This window comes from Falco punctatus (genome assembly GCF_963210335.1).
Source record: "Falco punctatus genome assembly, chromosome: 3".
Classification (NCBI taxonomy): domain Eukaryota; kingdom Metazoa; phylum Chordata; class Aves; order Falconiformes; family Falconidae; genus Falco; species Falco punctatus.
In genome coordinates this window covers 54672845-54690424 of record NC_137582.1, presented here as the reverse complement: position 1 = coordinate 54690424, position 17580 = coordinate 54672845, and the positions used below count along the sequence as shown (strand labels likewise).

General features: G+C 40.2%; 1 protein-coding gene across 6 annotated transcripts in view; it reads right to left on the bottom strand.

Moving 5' to 3' along the window:
* Positions 1–17580, bottom strand: part of CHST9 (carbohydrate sulfotransferase 9) — a gene marked incomplete at its 3' end in the record, with an annotated part of 115050 nt that overhangs the window by 75222 nt on the left and 22248 nt on the right. For 5 of the 6 annotated variants that reach the window (XM_080382030.1, XM_080382031.1, XM_080382032.1 and 2 more), the window contains one exon: positions 10835–11043. In XM_080382030.1, the coding sequence (XP_080238156.1) occupies positions 10835–10934 (100 nt within the window). In that variant the 5' untranslated portion in view covers positions 10935–11043. Of the gene's footprint in view, positions 1–10834; positions 12458–17580 lie in introns of those variants that run through there. The other variant, XM_080382035.1, reaches the window with a different exon arrangement.

Sequence of the window (17580 nt, the reverse complement as noted above, 5' to 3'; positions counted from 1 at the left end):
GACTAGTAGCCATCCTTTAATGAAAGAGCTACCATTTTCCTTACTCCACTGTTGTCTTCAAAGCCCTCTAGAGACAAAGGACAAAGCTGGTGGCCTTTCCCCTGCCAATCCCCATCAGTACCAGCTTTTTAGCACTCTACTGTTTGTGTCCTTCATGAGCATGGACTTGATGTTGGGCCCCCTCCAGTGGAGTAGCTGACCGTTCCATAAAGTTTGTATAGCACGCACACCCTACTATTTTCATTCCCACTGAAATGCTGCCAAAAGTAGCTACAGCAGACAGCTTCCTGAGCAAACAAGAATGGTGGGAATCGTGCCACAACTCACAGCTACGCTGAGAAAACACCATTTGCACATCACAGCAAATGGGTGTCTCCACTGGAGATCCATGGCACCCATCCTAACCCAAGAAAGCAAGACCCTTGTTCACATTAAGGCTTGCAAAGACATGTGTTTGGGAGCTATCAACAGCTGCACGCTGCACGAGAGCAAGAACATACTTTTCTTTTTAAATGTAACATTATCTCCTATCTATACTATTCTCTGAAAACAGGATGGTTATCAAAGTCAAATTAACCTCTCATGGCATACACATCTGAACAGTAGAAAAATTACGAGGCTTTGGAAACAATTCAGGAACAACTGTCTTTCTTTCTCTTCCCGGGGTTTGTCTGCAATTTTTAAAAGTTTAAGCAAGAATATCAGGTATGATCAAAAGTCAGAAAGAAACTGCCTTTCTACACAATGTTTACTACATTTATTATTTCCTGTTAGACATTTTTTCTTTCCTTAACAGAGCTATTTTGTGGATGAATAGTGAAGCATCAGGCACTGGTATTTTCCCATTTCTATTTAATACAACTGAGTGCTTCCAGCTGCAGCTAACAGAACTCACGCACCACATCTCCCTAGTTGATCATAATCAAAACCAAAAACCCTCAAACCCTCTTTTCTCTTGTAAATAATTTACTAAGAGGCACTATGCACATACCTAGGGCACAACTGCATGACTCTTAAACAACCTCAAGTTCACTTGAGCTGTTTCTAAGTGCATGCTTGTATTAAGCCTAGCTTATAATGTGTCTGTAGAAGAAAGTATTACAAACCTTTAACAGCTTCGCCCTCCATCTATGCCCTTACACGTATGTACAGCTGGGCAAGTTCGTCTATCACTAGATTATAATTGGTATTGAAATTACCTGCCCCACTCCAATCATATTAAATATAAAATCAGTTAACACCTCTTCTTTCACCTGGCATTTGCTCACAGTGAAATTTAATATTGATTCTGATTATTCTTAACCTTTGGCTGCTGATCTTTCCCAGGTGTTACCCAGTGTCCATGACATGCAGAAGTCATCCCCTGAAGTGCATGTCAAATTTTGTGGCTGTTAGGCCATCCATTCATTATGTTCTAGGGCAATGAAATTCTTTTCCAGGAGACAAGTATTGCCTTGCTATCTCTGTTTCTCAAGAAAGTCAATTTTCCCAAGTCAACGACTTTCTTTGAGCTTTCTGCCCCCTGTTGCCTGCTTGGCTCACAGCAGGTTTTGCCCATGTGAACTGAATTTACAACCACTGACTCAACACCAGTTACCCTGTATCCCACCCCTGCCATTCCAGAAGCTTCTGTGCTACAGCTTCCCTGAGCCAAAATCCCAAAGTATTATTAGTTTAGAAAGGGCTAGCTTTTACCATGTCCCCCTTTTTGGAGTATTACAGAACTGTAAACAAGAAAATGTTTATTAAATACATGATGTGAAGTCCTGAATCTTCTTTGCTTAGCAGCCTTAGTCACCTACAAAAAAAATATTTCTATCATTCCTCAGATATTTTGATAACTCATGTCATTGTCCCTTGTAGAGGGTACTAAGTGTAGCTCCTAGGAAGCCAAAGGATTAAGAGATAAAAACTGCCTATTCAGCCTGAATTTGCTAGAGCTATGCCGTGTGAATTTCTGCCAGGACTGTGTGATAGAAAGCTGCATGGTCAATATAAACTAAATCATTTGAAACAACAAAGCTGTGAGGGACAAATTGTGTTTGCTAGCAGGTATCACACAGGTTTAATAGAGGTCAATTATAGCCTTGGATGTTGTTACCCGGGGGAGGCTCTCAATGTGGTAAGGAAACAACCATTTTTGGTGGATATGAGTGGGACTGGAAGGAGTGGGAATTCCTAATGAACTACTGCAGGGGCTAATATTTTCTAGGTTGCAAAATACTGTTGTCACTTGCTGCCAACTATGGCTTTCCAGGCAGTACAGGATGCTGCTGCACATCTTTGGCAAATCAAGATTGGACCAATCAAAATTCAAAGCAAATGGATGTGTGTGATATTTTATACCCCATCATTTTACATCTAGTGAGGCTCATACATGCCTGGGAACAGTTTCATCTATATACAGGGCAATGCTTAAAATACAGCATATTTTGCAATTTTCTTGAGTAAGGAATATTTAGTGTTAAAAAAAGAAGAACCTTTAAGCTGATTTGGTCACCAACCCTGACTTTGGATAGAAATGAACAAACTTCGGAGGGGTTTGGTTTTGTTTTTTTGGGTTTGGGGTTTTTTTGTTTGTTTAAATGTAGCATTTGATAGTACCCAACTAACCCTCCATTGTAGCTGAAGACGGTAACATTCAATCCCAAAGATACAGCCACAAGGCTCAAGGTTGGAGGAGCTGGGAAAGAAAACACTATACACTGATGTGACATAAATCTTCTCAGTTTCAAACTGACAGTTATGAAATGCCTGCCACAGAAATACTGTAAAAATGTAGCAACATTCTTTTTCTTTGAATATGCCATTATCATAAATGCAACAACAACAAAAAATACACACAAAAAGTGAGACAGTTGTCTGAGGCAGTTGGGACCCAAACTTGAAAGCCCAGCCAATTTCCATGTTGCCATGCAATAATGGTAACTTTTAAAAATAAAAAAGAACCAAAAATTAAACAAGTTTTCCATGTTTAAAAAAATAAAGTTGAAGGAAATTTTCTTCTTCCTTGAACCTTTTTTCCCTGAGACATACATCACTTTCTTCCAGCTAAATCATACACATCCTCTATAGGACATTAATCCTTTGTACGCTGAAATGGCTCTCATTACTTGTAACTTGTCAGCCTTCTGATCTGTAAATGTTTATTTCACAGATGTCGCAAAATACTCAAGAATTATCCCTAATTTATAGCAGTAACCTATTAACAGTAACACCAAATGAGTAAAATGGAGGCAAAGACAGAAAGGCTCTTGAGACTGAATACCAAAGCAATTCTTCCATATAAATTAATCCCCCTGTATCCAAATAGTTAACTGCAGTGAGAAGATAGGTTTCTGTCTAAAACATTTCTCCTACCAGCAGTCCCTACTACACAAAAAAGGAAAATAGAGAGGACTCTAAGAGTAAAGATACGTGCATATACATATATAGGTATATACACACACTAAAAACAAACACTAGAATTTCTAATTTAATTCTAGTAAGAAACCAAAGGTTTCCCCTGGAATTTTGCAGAGACTACGCATCACACGCTCTAACAGAACTGTTTGTAATCAAGCGACACATCAAAGCTGTTCAACATCAGACACAGAGGTAAGCACCCTTAAATGTACTCCAGCAGCAACCACTTGCTATTCTGACAATGTGCAGCACACTTAAGGAAAATGGAACAAGTCAGGAACAGAGAAACCTTTATCTCCCAAGTTTTTCTCCTATTACTTTTAAATGATGACCTGCCAGGTAAAAATTACGTCTCCAGCCTTCTTGTTTTGTAAGGCTATACATATGTCTTAAATAGTACTGAATCACACAATCAGTGCACTGAAGAGACAAGACTGCAGAGCTTCGCTGCCTGCATATTCAGCTTGTGAGGAAAGGACTTTCTGGAACTGAGGAGGTGCTATGAATTGGAAGTTACTAAAAGCAACAACAATGGTGGGCAATAACTGAAAATTGAACACTTCAGTCAATGACAGCATATCTTTAAACAAAAGGTGAATAACTAATATATCATGTTAAAAAAAAAAAAAAAAAAGCATAGCTATTTAACAGAAAGACTGATTGCTATGGGCTCCATGTAAAATTTACAGACATCACCTAGATGTTCTGCTCCAAGGATCTGAATAACTCAAAACCAGTGTGAAGACCACCTACACCTGTTTTGTATCCAATTCAAAAGCACATTTTGAAGCCAGCACGACTGACACACAACCTTCCCAGCAAAGAGGACACCCCACTTCGTAAGTGTTCCAATAGTAAGCCAAAACCCCTCCAGCAGTAGTTACAATACAAACTCCCAAGTTAGTTCAGTTACACACCTATAGATAAAAGAAAGTTAGAGCAGCCTCTTTTGAAAATCCTGTTTGAAAATAGGCAAGAAAGTGTATGTTCAGGTGCCCTCAGCACAATTAAGATATGAGCTACACCTTTCTAGAAGTAGACATGTGGTCTAGGTATGAACAAGGTTGGGTGGGTTGTCAAAAGCTTACACACAATAATAAACAAAATGTCATCAGCTTCTGCTCAAACGTTTTATTGAATACATAGCTGAAAGAAGCTTCCAAAGCCTCATCCTATTTAGTTTCTTTTAAACCACTGGAAGATGGAAGCTAAATACCAAAGGATTAAGACACAGCAACAACTCAGAAACACTCTTCCACAGTGTTTCCCGTCAGAAAAGAGCATAGCAGGAATTTCTTTTAAGAAAGAAGGGTTTCTAAAATTAGATGCAATTTAGCTATAGGAACGATAAAAGTAAAATGAGTTGAGATGCAAGACTGAGGGCTGCTGAACAGCCACACCTAGGAAGAACATCCTCACAAACAGACAAACACGGCATTAAATGTTATATGCTGCAACATGAAATATTAACTTCTTTTTCTTACAGCTTCTGGGTTTTGCAACTCCAAAGGATTAAAACATACCACCAACTCAGAAATGCTCTTCCACTACACCCTCCAGAAAAAAGCACAACAGGAATTTCTTTTGAGAAAGAAGGATTTGTAAAATCAGATGCAATTAAGCTATAGGAGCAATAAAAGTGAAATGAACGAGATGCAAGGTTGAGGGCTGCTAAACAGCCACACCTAGGAGGAACATCCTCACAAACAGATAAATACAGCCTTAAATGTTATATGCTGCAATATTAAATTTTAACTTATTTTTCTTACAGCTTCTGGGGTTTGCAGCTGCTGAAGATAGGGTGAGACTACAATCACTAGTTCTGAAAACCACCGTTCCTTATCCTTAACTTTTACTTGTGTTTTTAGGTCATTATGGTTTGACAAAGTATCAATCTCTACCTGTTTCTTAATAGAATATTTTGTGCAAAGACAATTGTTCTCTCCCTACAGCTTGCACTCACTTAAAGGGGGTGGGTGGGGGACAGGGGTGGGGAATGGGGGGGTGACCCATTCTATGTTATGTGGTGAAATTCACTTAATAAAATTGTGTAGAATTTTGGGGACCTCAAGTCTGTAACTGGTCACCAAGCAGCATTTACTGACCCTATTGAATCGGCTTTCTTTTGTGCTTCACTCCAATAATGAGGCAGACTTTTTTTTCCTTTTTTTTTTTTTAAAAAAAAGAAAGAAAAACACTTTACGCAGCGAAGACTGCATATTCTGACCAGAAGGGTAAAATCTAAACACACCCAAACTTATTAGAACAGCTTTATTAGTAGTTGGGCATTGTAAACCAGGAAGATTTGCTTGCATACCAGCCGTGTTCTCCCATCAGAGTTAGCCAGACTCCCATAAACTACCCCAAGGCTTTTACAACAGAAATATTCCAAGGTTACTAGAACAACTAAATTATTCATGATTAATAACAGATATTGAGCAGTGTCCTTTTCTCCTGTATTTAAAAACCTGGTTTCTACTTTAGTTTAATGTATTTACTGAAGACTGCCTAGGAAAACTACGACTTCCATGTAAACAGTTGCCTTTGCAATCTATTATGTATGAGCTGTCCTTTAAGCCACATCAGTATCGCTCCACTTAGGCAAGGTCTGAAAAAAAAAAAAATCAACCCACACAGCAAAGACTAAATATTACCATGTGTATGCACACATTCATTAGCTACTTAAAGTGTCAAGATAAGGAAGAAACTCGCTCCATGCACTCAGAATATCTCACCAGATTACTAAAGGACCCCCAAAGATGCCCTTGGATTACCAGATCTGGCAAAGTGGGGAAAAAAGCCCACCTGCTGCTTATGCTGAGTAGTGTGGGTACAGTCTAGACAGCCACAGCAATAGCAGACTAAACTGAGAAAGCTCATGCCAGTTGTTCATGGAATTTCAAACTTTCTTTACAAAACCAAGAGCTGTGGCCTGAGGAGGCCTGTGTGATGGAGCTACTCAGGAGGTGGATGCACGGAACTGCAAGAAATGACACAGACTGCTGAAGGATGCCTGGGCACCCACAGGCTACTACAAAACTGGCACCCTGCAAAGCAAGGAGAAAGCATGCAGAACAAACCAGTATCCTTAAGGTGAGACACAAGGCTGCTGGGAAAGAGAAGAGGCAGACTTTCACACCCTCAGGAACCAGAGATCTATGGGAGGACAGAGCAGTACAGCCTTGCTCACATTAATTATCGGCCATACTGCACCCCATGGAACACCAAAGTAGCCCTTCATAATCATGAATTTCCTAGGCATACTTCACAGAAAAGAATTACATAAACTTTAAGAGAAAAAAAGCCAAAACACCACCACACAACAAAACCCCACACAAAGCCAGCATACACATCTATGGACAAAGACATTTTCAGACTATTTTGTAGGGATCAGTCACACTAAATCACATCAGTCCCCCAAAAAGAAGTTTTCAAGTACAGAATTAGAATTTGCAACTTAAAACTCCAATTCACATCTATAACACAGCAGGATTAAAATGCAAGTGTCCTTTGCACCTCACACTCCCCCAATTCAGGTGATTCATGGTATAAAACTCAACATCCTCATACAAAACTCAGCTCGGAAGACCCAGCAGTTTGCTTCCCCTATATAAGATTAACAGTGCTAGAAATTACTAAGCATGTAATAAATAGTAAGCACTTATTGATCAGTGCCATAATATTTAATGCTTTCACTGAAGAATGCAAGACTGTATGGAGAACTGTCAAGTAAAGCTGTAGGATTTAGTTCAATTCACATCAAGCTTCATTTATGTATAAGAGTTTATATATAAGTGCATATATTTATATATGAAGAACTTCAAGTGCTCCATATATATGACATGATCAATGTTGATATCAGTGAAGTTTTCAGCCAGATGAAGTCTGTATGTGCTGACACTCATGTTGGACTATTCTTGACAAGTCCATTCCCTGCTGCTCTACTGAGGTGAACTGAAGACACCCAACAGAAGGGCTTTGCTACATCTAAGTAAGGATATATCATTCTGTCTTTATACACTCCATGCAGAGCCAAACAAAGAAACTCGCCTGTTCTCTCAGCCTGCTAATATCTCTGAAAAGCCATTCGAGAGGCCCACCATGTAGCCAGCAGCTGTTTTTTAGGCATCTCTGAATGAAAAATTTTCTCTTTTCTAAGGTATAGGGATGATGAACGTGGCTAGAAATAATCTGTAGAGTCCAAGCACAATGGGAGGGAGCAGAAGACATGGCTGCGCTGAGAGGTGCATCCAGCTGCTGAGCCTGCGGGAGCATCTGAAGTAGTGAGACAGGATGAAGGATTAGGGAAGGTGTTCCTGGGCTGGATAAATTTGAATGATGAGGAAAGTTTGCAAAAGTAAATCAGAAAAAAAAATGCTCACATAAGACCAGGTCTAGTGGAAAATAAGACAAACGAAGGAATCAAATCACAGTTGAGATTTCTGAGATGCGAAGAGCAAGCAGAAAGAAGAAAGCCAAAAAGATGGAGAGGGGTCAAACTAGGAAAGAAAAGTGGCATTAGGTCTAGTGTGAAAAATTATGAACAGCTATAAAGAGAAAAGGTGGCACTGAGGATGGTGCATGTGAAGAAAAATGGTCTGACTTTAATATAGCAGGACAAACACTAACAAGGAAATTGTAAATTACCATACAAATTTCTGATTCCCCACAAAATCTACAGCTGATTGGGAATCATTCACAGCACAACTAGGAGAGCCTGAGAAATAAGCATGAACATTACAAACAACAATCAAGTAAAATACACTATCTCTTCCAGTGATTGTGATTTATAAAGGCTCCAAGTCAGTTATTCAGAGGAATGGGGTGGTAAGCAGCAGCACCTCACTGGTGCAAAATTACTTTCCTCAACTCAAACACATCCAGCTTTGCATCCTTCAGCAACCAAATGCAAATGCCAATGATGTAGGTCTTGAGTAGGGCACCATGGAAGATAAAAATAGTTCTGCCTACAACAAACACTTGTCTCTGCAGGCTCACAGGACCGCAGTTGAGAAGCACAAGGCGCACTTTCCATTTCTTAATAGAACATCAAATCACATGCTCTGCCACTTGCAGATTAAAACTAGCTGTCTTACAGCTGTGTGACTAGTGATAGGATTAAAGAAGCACATAAAATCCTGTAAAGATACTTGTCAATTTGGGATTCTCGAGACACAGCTCATCCCCAAAAAAGCCACAGTGTACAACGCATGGCAAAATGAAAAACACAGCAGACAAGGGGAGGGGAAAAAAAAAAAAGTACAAAATATACATCAGTTTAGTTATGGGTATTGCAAATATGCAAATATGGGTTAATTCGTATCAACTCCTAAGCAGCATAAAGGGGGGAACATTAGAGAACTGAGCTGCAGAAGGTTTAGAGGATATACAGGTGTTTGAAATAAAAAAGAATGGTGCTCTACATTTTAAATTGGAAAAAGCAGAGGCTAGAGCAGACACCAAACAATGATTTTTCACCATGCTCTTTCTGATGTGCATGACCTAATGACTATAGAGAATGCCAAAATTCAGGGCACTCAAAACAGCAGTCACACTTTAAGCTCACTAACCACTCTATTATTCTCTGATAGCTTCCATTTTATTATGGAAATTTTTCACATGGAAATGACTTATGTGTACAAGGAGAAGCCTCTCTCCTGAAGATTATGGCAATACATCAAAGAACCCCAAAGAAAGCATCTGGTTACCCAAAATAATACAGTACATTCTAATTCCCCTTTTATTATATTTTTCCTGTTTCTTTTTAATGGTAGATAGATACAGACGAAAGAAAGGAGTGGAAAAAACATGGTGAGAGATAGCAACAAGGAGCACTGCAAGGAAAGAAAGGTTAATTACAGCACAAGAGAAGATGCAAGGAATGTGAAGAATGTCAGCAAGTAAATAAATCAATAATCTACAGTCACCATCTACATTCCTGAACTACCTTGAAAGCAAAGATATCTGCCCTTAACATTCCTGACAACAGTAGAGATTAAGGAAGACTCCTCCAACCTCTTGGTTTCTGCCAGCACCCTTGTGTCAACAGCAGATTACAAGAGAACCTTTCTGAAGGGAGTCTGGACTACCTCTTCTAACAGTTTTGTTAATACAACCTTGTAAACACCTTGGACCAGCCCAGAAACATCAACAAGCTGAAATTAATGCTGTGAACATTACACTTGAAAAAAATCCTTGAGGCCATTGTGAAAGAACTGCAGGAATGGTGCACCAGATTCGCCCCCTCACCAGGGCTCTCTAAAACATAGCAGACCCTAGCAGCTCATATGGAATAAACACACAGATCAATAAAGCCAGAAGACTAATGTGGTTTTACAGATCTATTTCTTCACAATGGTATCAACATACTATAAAGAGTTTTACAGAGGAAATGGAAGCTGAGCAATAGAGACAAGAGGCCATAAAAGTCAGGACTTCTTAACAAGTTGGGAACATTCTGTATCGTTAAGGATTCTGTATCGTTAAGGGGGGGGGGGGGGGGGAACACCCTAGAAAACAAACAAGCAAAGAAAACCAAAAGCCCACGACAAAACATGTATTCAACTAAAATCACTGATATGCCATCAAGTAACATGGCACAACAGAAGTAGATCTGCAGAGCAAAACAGTGGGTGGGTGTTAAGGACCTTACTGACATCCACCCTATACACATTCGGGGAGGGTGGGGGCATCACTTCAGACTAGCTCTAGACTGGTCCTGTGAACTGAGCATCCATTAGAGGTTGAGGTAAATAGCCTGGTTTAGTTTCATCCATAAAGGAATGTAGATCAATCTGTGGTGCAAACTAAAATACTGTAAAAGGGGACCACTAAAAATTCAACTCAAGTGCTCAAGTGTAATCCTGAGCCAGTGCTAACACAGATGTACCCAAACTTAGCAACACGACCCTGATGCTACATAAAAGAAGTCTTTTAAGTCCAGTATCTAACTCTATCTCAACAACAAACAACAACAAAGGAACAGGATGATTCCACATGGGCATCGTTGCTCAAAAGACCACTTTTGTCTACAAGGCCTAGCAGTAATTCTCCAAAAATTGCTTTGCCACACAAAATATAATGTACAAAACCCACAGAAAATCATCATACAGAATTATTTCTAAACTGGACTTGCATGGCTTCACACATACACAATATGATTCTGCAATACTTGCCTTTGAAAGTGAAGCTGATACAATACAATTAGGTAGCTGGGGACATCTTTTCATGCTGCTCAAATTTCTTAATACACTTATGAAGTGTAGCAATTAAAACATATCTGTTTTCAATGTCCTTCTACTGCCAGGCAGGGGCCTCCCCCCCAACTATCCACATGTATCCAACAGACTTTACTCATCTTTTAAATAATGGATGCGATTTAAAAAAAAAAAAAAAAAAAAAAAAAGAGGAAGAAGAAAACCTACTGTACCTGTGTGTTGTTCTTCAATCCAAGCTTGCAGATACATGAAGAGGAGTAGACCAGCTACCCCAAACATCAGTACAGACACAAAGACTTGTATTAGGTTCATGACCCTACCAGGGGGCTACTTTTCAGCTTTCAGAATGATGCATGGCTCACTTTTCTGAAGTTTTCAGCATGCCTGAATCTTCTGTAGAATCTTCCCCTGAGACACCGACCTGGAATAACAAGAGATGGAGCTAGTTCTCATGTTACATTTTTATCCTTCACCAGAGACTGTGTAAACAGCATGCTATATACAAGCTGGAGCTTTTACAAGCTATTACTTTCAGCACTTAGATTTCTGTCCACAATCTTGACAACCCGACAATCCTTCTGCCCCTGGACAAATTCCAAGCAGAAGTGTTTCTTGAAGTGGCTGCAGAGACCATTCAACCTCCACGCTGCCAAATATTGCCCTTTGCTGTAATTGAGGGAGGTGGGACCCCAAAGGAGATGCCCAAGTGTCACACCAGTACACCACTGCCCACCAACCATCACAGCTGAGAAGCTACAGCAGCAACTGGAGGTCCCCCAAGGTGGTTGGGTTGCACCCTGGTGCTACCAGTCCCCTGTGATGGGCAGCCCAGCGCCTCTCCTTCTGAACCGTGCAACCCTGCGAGCCTGAGGAAGGTTACCTCCAGTCACCCCCACAACACAACATCTCTGCTTGCAGTCCCTCAGCATTGGTTCAGGCTATGCTTTGGGCAGTCATACTCTGATGTTTACCCTCAAACATGAGTGAAAGTTGAATTTTGCAGGGTTAGGGAACGTCAGTTAAGACAATATCAGTAATGCAGCACAAAGGGAATTAATGGACCGTGGTTTTACTCAGCTATTTTGCAAAACAGGAAGGATTTGTCAAGAACCCAGTTCTTGACACTAAGTTCAATGTAAATGAGATCAAATGTAAAACTTTATCAAAAAGATTACTTCCTTGCACAGCAGAGGGCCCAGAAAAAATGAAGTAATTTACCTGATACCCTGCACCTGCCACAAAGTGCCACAAAATTCAGTTTATAAAAACAGAACATAGAAAACACTGCAGATCATAAAAAAGCCAGCTCCTTAGCCTGAATCAGAACATGTTCACTTAGAAAGCACTTCACTCAGAAGCTAAAGAGCAGCTGTTGAACTGGCCTGCACAGCAAAAGAAAAAATGCTAAAATTCAACAGAATGGTGTTTTGTTTTCACCTGGATAGAGGTAGCTTTCTTCTTAGTAGATGGTACAGTGCTGTGTTTTTGATTTAATATGAGAACAATGTTGATAACACACTGATGTTTCAGTTGTTGTGAAGTAGTGCTTACCCTAAGTCAAGCACTTTTCAAGTTTCCATGCTCTGCCAGTGAGCAGATGCACAAGAAGCCAGGAGGAAGCAGAGCCAGGACAGCTGACCAGAACTAGCCAAAGGGATATTCCATACCATGGGAACATCCTGCTCAGTATATAAACTGGGGGCAGTTGGACAGGAGGCACCAATTGCTGCTCGGGGACTGGCTGAGCATTGGTCAGCAGGTGGTGAGCAACTGTATTGAGCATCTCTTGGTTTTTTACCCTTGGGTTTTATTCCTCTCTCTCCCCTCTCCTTTTCATATATATATATATATATAATAATAATAAATAAGTAAAATAATAATAACAACAACAATTTATTTCAATTGTCAAACTGTTCTTATCTCAACCCAAGGGTTTTACCTTTTTCCTATTCTCCTCCCCATTCCACCAGGGACGGGAGGAAGAGAAGGGGAGAATAAGCATGTGAGCAGCTGCATGGTACTTAGTTGCTGGCTGGAGTTACAAAACAATAAATGGACACCTTTGTAAGGGCATATCTGATAGAAGTGTTTGGTAACTGCCACAAAAAATACAAAGAAAAACTCAAGCTTTTAAAGGCAGCCTACTGAAAAATATTTGGAAATGAAATCTGTTAAAAGAAAGGAGCTGACATACATGAGTGTCCAAATAAACCGAAAAATAAAATGCAGGTATCTAACAGTTATTCTGACAGGTACAAGTACTGCCTGTTCCATAAGCTTGTATTTTAAATAACTTGGCACTGTTACACCTGTAATTGCTGAGTTTCTCAAGACATATACACACAAAGCTTAGCAGAAACTCCCATTAAAACCAGCTGTTGAATGAACAAAGTAACTATCTTAGAAAGACACAAAAGGTTTCAAGAACAAAAAAACTGTGCTCAGAACTTTGAAGGTTTTTTTCCAGTTCTGTGCCATTAAAACTATACATTTCGCTGAAGCACAAACATGCCCGCAAAAAATGTAAACCTGAGTTTAAATATTAATCATTTTCTATGTAATTGTTTTGTACAAGATAGATAGCTAGACATTAACAGAATGTAAATGTTCTGTCTGAAGTACATGTCTGTATGGGTCATGAAGTGTCTGGCTTGAACCTGGAACACAGAAGGATGGTGAGGAGGTGCTTTATTCCATCTAGTTCTTTCTGCCTTGATTCTGCAGAGATGGAATTTCCTACGTGTTATATACATGTACCTGTACCCATTTGCTGCTATTGTGACGATGCATAGGACCGGAAGGAAGCAGCAAAGACTGGGCAAGACCAAAGAAAACGCTCGGGGAATTCTCTGTGAAATACCTTTTGTGAGGGTGTGGGTCGTGGAGCCTCCTTTCAGCCAGCTCCTCACTAGCTGCTATCACTTGCACCTTTTCCTACAGTGCCCTCAGCATTCTCAGACTTGCAGTCTTCCTTATCTATGCTAAAATGTTTACTTAGGCCTTTGCACCTAACTTCAGTCCTGCAGCAAATGCACTTCAGAAAGCACTCTGCTGATGAGAGAGAAGCTTCCCAGCATAAGCAGTGTTTCAAGAACATTAGTCAAAGGACCAACAAATGCAAACCTCTTCTGTTTTCCACCAGACCAAAGCTGTGTAGTTCACGTAACAGGACATTGACAGCATCTTGATTGGGGAGTGGGGGAAGACAAATAAATAAGACGTGAAGGTCTGAATGAGTATCTTTGAAAGAAATTAATTACATTGCAAGTACTAGAAAGCAGGAATCAGTTTCTTTTGGAAAAGTTGTTTGGGTTTCATAACTTTCTCAATAAAAAAAGCGTGCAATGCAGACACGCACATGAATAGTGGCATGCTTCCAAATAAGCCCATTTTTGTGGTTTTGTCACTTGTTTCCGCCTCAGACTACACAAAGCTCTCACATTTTCAGCCCTCCTTTCCAAAAACCAGTGTCCCTGAGTGGGCAAGAAAAGCCTTCTCAGGCCATATGGACGATGCTGACAGCAAAGTATCTCACAGCACAGCTCCGCAAACATTTCCAACACGTGTGGGCTGACACTGCTGCTGTCTTCAGCCACTTGCTCTCATCATCCCTGACTGCCCAGCTCTTGCCACCACCATGAGGGCTTACACACCTGCACAGTAACATTCAGAAAGCTCATCCAGCTAAAAACTGCTCCAAAAAGAAGGAAAGGGACCTTACTGCCAGAGGAAGTAAGGAAACTCTGGTTTCATCAAACTACATCCCACAAGAGATTTACCCAAGGAACAGTGCTGATGGTTTTTCCTTTAGCAATAGAAGCCATTGCATGCATCCCTGATGCTCAATGTCATAGGATATACAGGTGACCTTGCCCAAGCACCATCATGGTTGCATGCAGCACACCTACAAGTCCTGCATCATCACCTTTCAGATGCACAGTACAATCAGGAACAATTTCAAGCAATTTAATCTGTGAATAAGAAAACAGATGGTTTTCTGCTACGGTAGCTTCAGTTTTGAGTGGACAGAAGTTCCTGAAAAGAAACAGTAGTTCAAGGTACATTTTTTTTAAAAAAACTACCAAACACACTAAATTTACTCCACCATCACGGTCACTACAATCATCTTCATATCAAGAGTTTTCATGCTGCTTGCAATTAGTTTATTTAAATTTAACTTATATGAAACTTTATTCTTTGTTTATAATTTGGCTAAGTTTTAAGATTAGTTTTAAACAACAGTAATAGCAGTTTTAATCACAACTACCTATTTTAGCACAGGTTAGACTCTAAATGTATCAAACCCATCCAAAAATCTGAAGCTATTCTGCTACCTTATAAGATTTTTAAAGGCCTTTCAGCTTGAATAAGTAGTTTAATTTATTTAACATAGTGATTTGTAACCCACATATGAAAAAATGATAGCGACATTAAAAAAAAGTCTGTGCCTATGAGTCTTCTAGTAGAACTTGAAAAATGGTCCCAAAACACTGACAAATTTGCTTTTTTAGTAGTAAAAAGCAACGGTCATGGATAACACTCTCTAGCATCCTGGCAAAGAGGAAATACCTACAAATATTCTTCAATCAAGATGAATGCTCTCTTGTGGCTGTGAACAAAGAGCCAACAAGCAATTACTTTCAACCTAAGTATTTTCAAAAGAGATCAGCTGTATCCAGACAGAGGTTCAGCATCCCTAGTTAAGCTGTAAATCTTCTTTTGCTCCCAATCCTGGGCAACATGGCTCCACTGGGTGCCAGCTTGACCATCTTGCTGGATAGGATGCTTGCCAGAGGGAAACTAATGTAGTCCAAGAAACTGCCATGTCCTTCTCACCCATGTTGAACTTCATTCCCACTTTAGCCCAGCCTCCCACTCTACCTTTTTAGAAGTATGGACCCCAATGTCCCATCCTTTTCAACTCATGCCTTCACAGAAAATGTCATAGTGACCCACGCATCCCAAGATTTCCAGTCTTTTAGAGTACTGGAAAGAGATTACTACGTATTGTTCTTATCCATCATGGAGAAACAGTTAAGCTGGCAGACAAAAATACTACATGCCTTAGATGACACCACAAACCTTTTTACAGCAAAAATTTAGGAACATGAAAAGTTTACAATCATCCAGTTCTGAGGCCAAATTGTTTAACACCATTGTCAAATTTAAGACTTTCAGGCATCCACATTCCACTACTGTAAAATCTTTGCATTTTTGCCATTGCGTTTTGAGTCCAGTTCAAAGAGGCACATTCCTGTACAAGGCCAACACAAGCAACTGAAATAGCACAGCCACCCAAAAATGGGGAAGAGTGCATCTCCTGCTTTTCCTCATCTCAGTACATCATCCACCTTTCTTTTCCTGGCAGGCAGATACACCTGTAGCTGAGGAGAGGCATCTCCAGCACTCAGGTACCATTCCTGGCTTCTTCCTATTCCAGACCACACAAGAACAGTGGCATCTGCTTGCCGTATGTTTGGCTAACCTAAGATTTCCTTGCCACTATTACCTTCACCACCACCTAGTTCCAAAATCAAAAACATAAAAGGAAAACATTAGATTGCCTCAAACTATTTACAAACCTTTTAAATTCCCCTCCACCTTTTTTTCTTTCACCTGAAAAAAACCCAGATGATCAACATGAGTGATTAGCCAGCAGAATACTGATGAAAAAAACAGATGCTCTTTACAACGGTTAAAGCATTCATATTACTGTGGGTTACCACAAATTACCACCCACTCAGCATCTCCTTAGACACAACTGAATTAATGAAAGCAAAATGGGAAAAAGGACATAGAAAGCTACTTCAACCCCACACGTATTTTTTTCTTCCCTCCTTCCTTTCTTTCCCCAAGAAGCACTATATTTTATGATGCCTTCACACCGAGGAATGTCCTGCTGAACACCGGTCCAGGCTACTTTCAGCTCAGTCAGCGGAAGGAGGCAAGGATATCTTCAATGCTCCCCCTCCTCCCTTCACTTCTCATTAGCTTGTGTCCTACTTCACGCGCAGGTGATCCTCCAGGATCACCTTTCCACTGTCCACATCTCAACTTTCTGGCTTCACAACAACTAGCACAAGGCACAGCTCCAGCTCTTAACAAAGCTTGCACAGTTCCTCATATCAGGCAGTGCTACTCTTTGTTCTGGCTTATTCCAGTGTTTGCTAGGAATAAACATACAGTATTTGCCATTTTCTCTCTCCAGTAAGTCATGCTGAGTATTATGGATGGTGAAGTCAAAATCTTTATATTACAGAACTCTGAATTAAGTGTGTAACCAAATCAAGATAACCAAACTCAGTGCTGCTGAGCAAATAAAAAAAAATAAAGTAATTTTAAAACACAAAACAAACAAACCCAAATTCCCATACCATAGACCTTCTTGTCCACAGGAATCAACTGGGGGACTGGGGGAAGGGGGAATGGTTAACAATCTGGCAGGCCTCACTACAGGAGCTGAGTACAGACAGGGCAGTGTATCAATGAGTTTCTGTCTCACCCCCTGACAAACAGTATTTCAGTGCCTGGTGCCATAAAGGGAGATACCCAGCATCCATGTCCACCGGTACATCGCTCCTGCTGACACCTCAGCAACTTCCTCACCTGAAGAGCTGCGTATGAAAAGGTTGTGTCAAAGTGTAACTGAAGACACCATCTGGCCTGCCCAACTTTTATCACTGGCAATAACAGAAGATTACTAACTACCAACTCTGCAAATCAAGTTATGAGAATTTTGTTAGAGTTCCGTAAGACAAAACTAACGAGATATTTTGTAGGAAATACGTATGGATTTCTTGTCAAAGGAGGGAGGTTTTTAAACAAAATGAGCATCCTCCACTCATCCACTGAAAATCCTGAAACAACAAAGCCCCTCTAAAAAAACAGAGCTCAAAAATTTAAAATTTCAAGAGCAGTCAGGAAATTCCAAACATCAACATCACCAAAGTAACTTCCC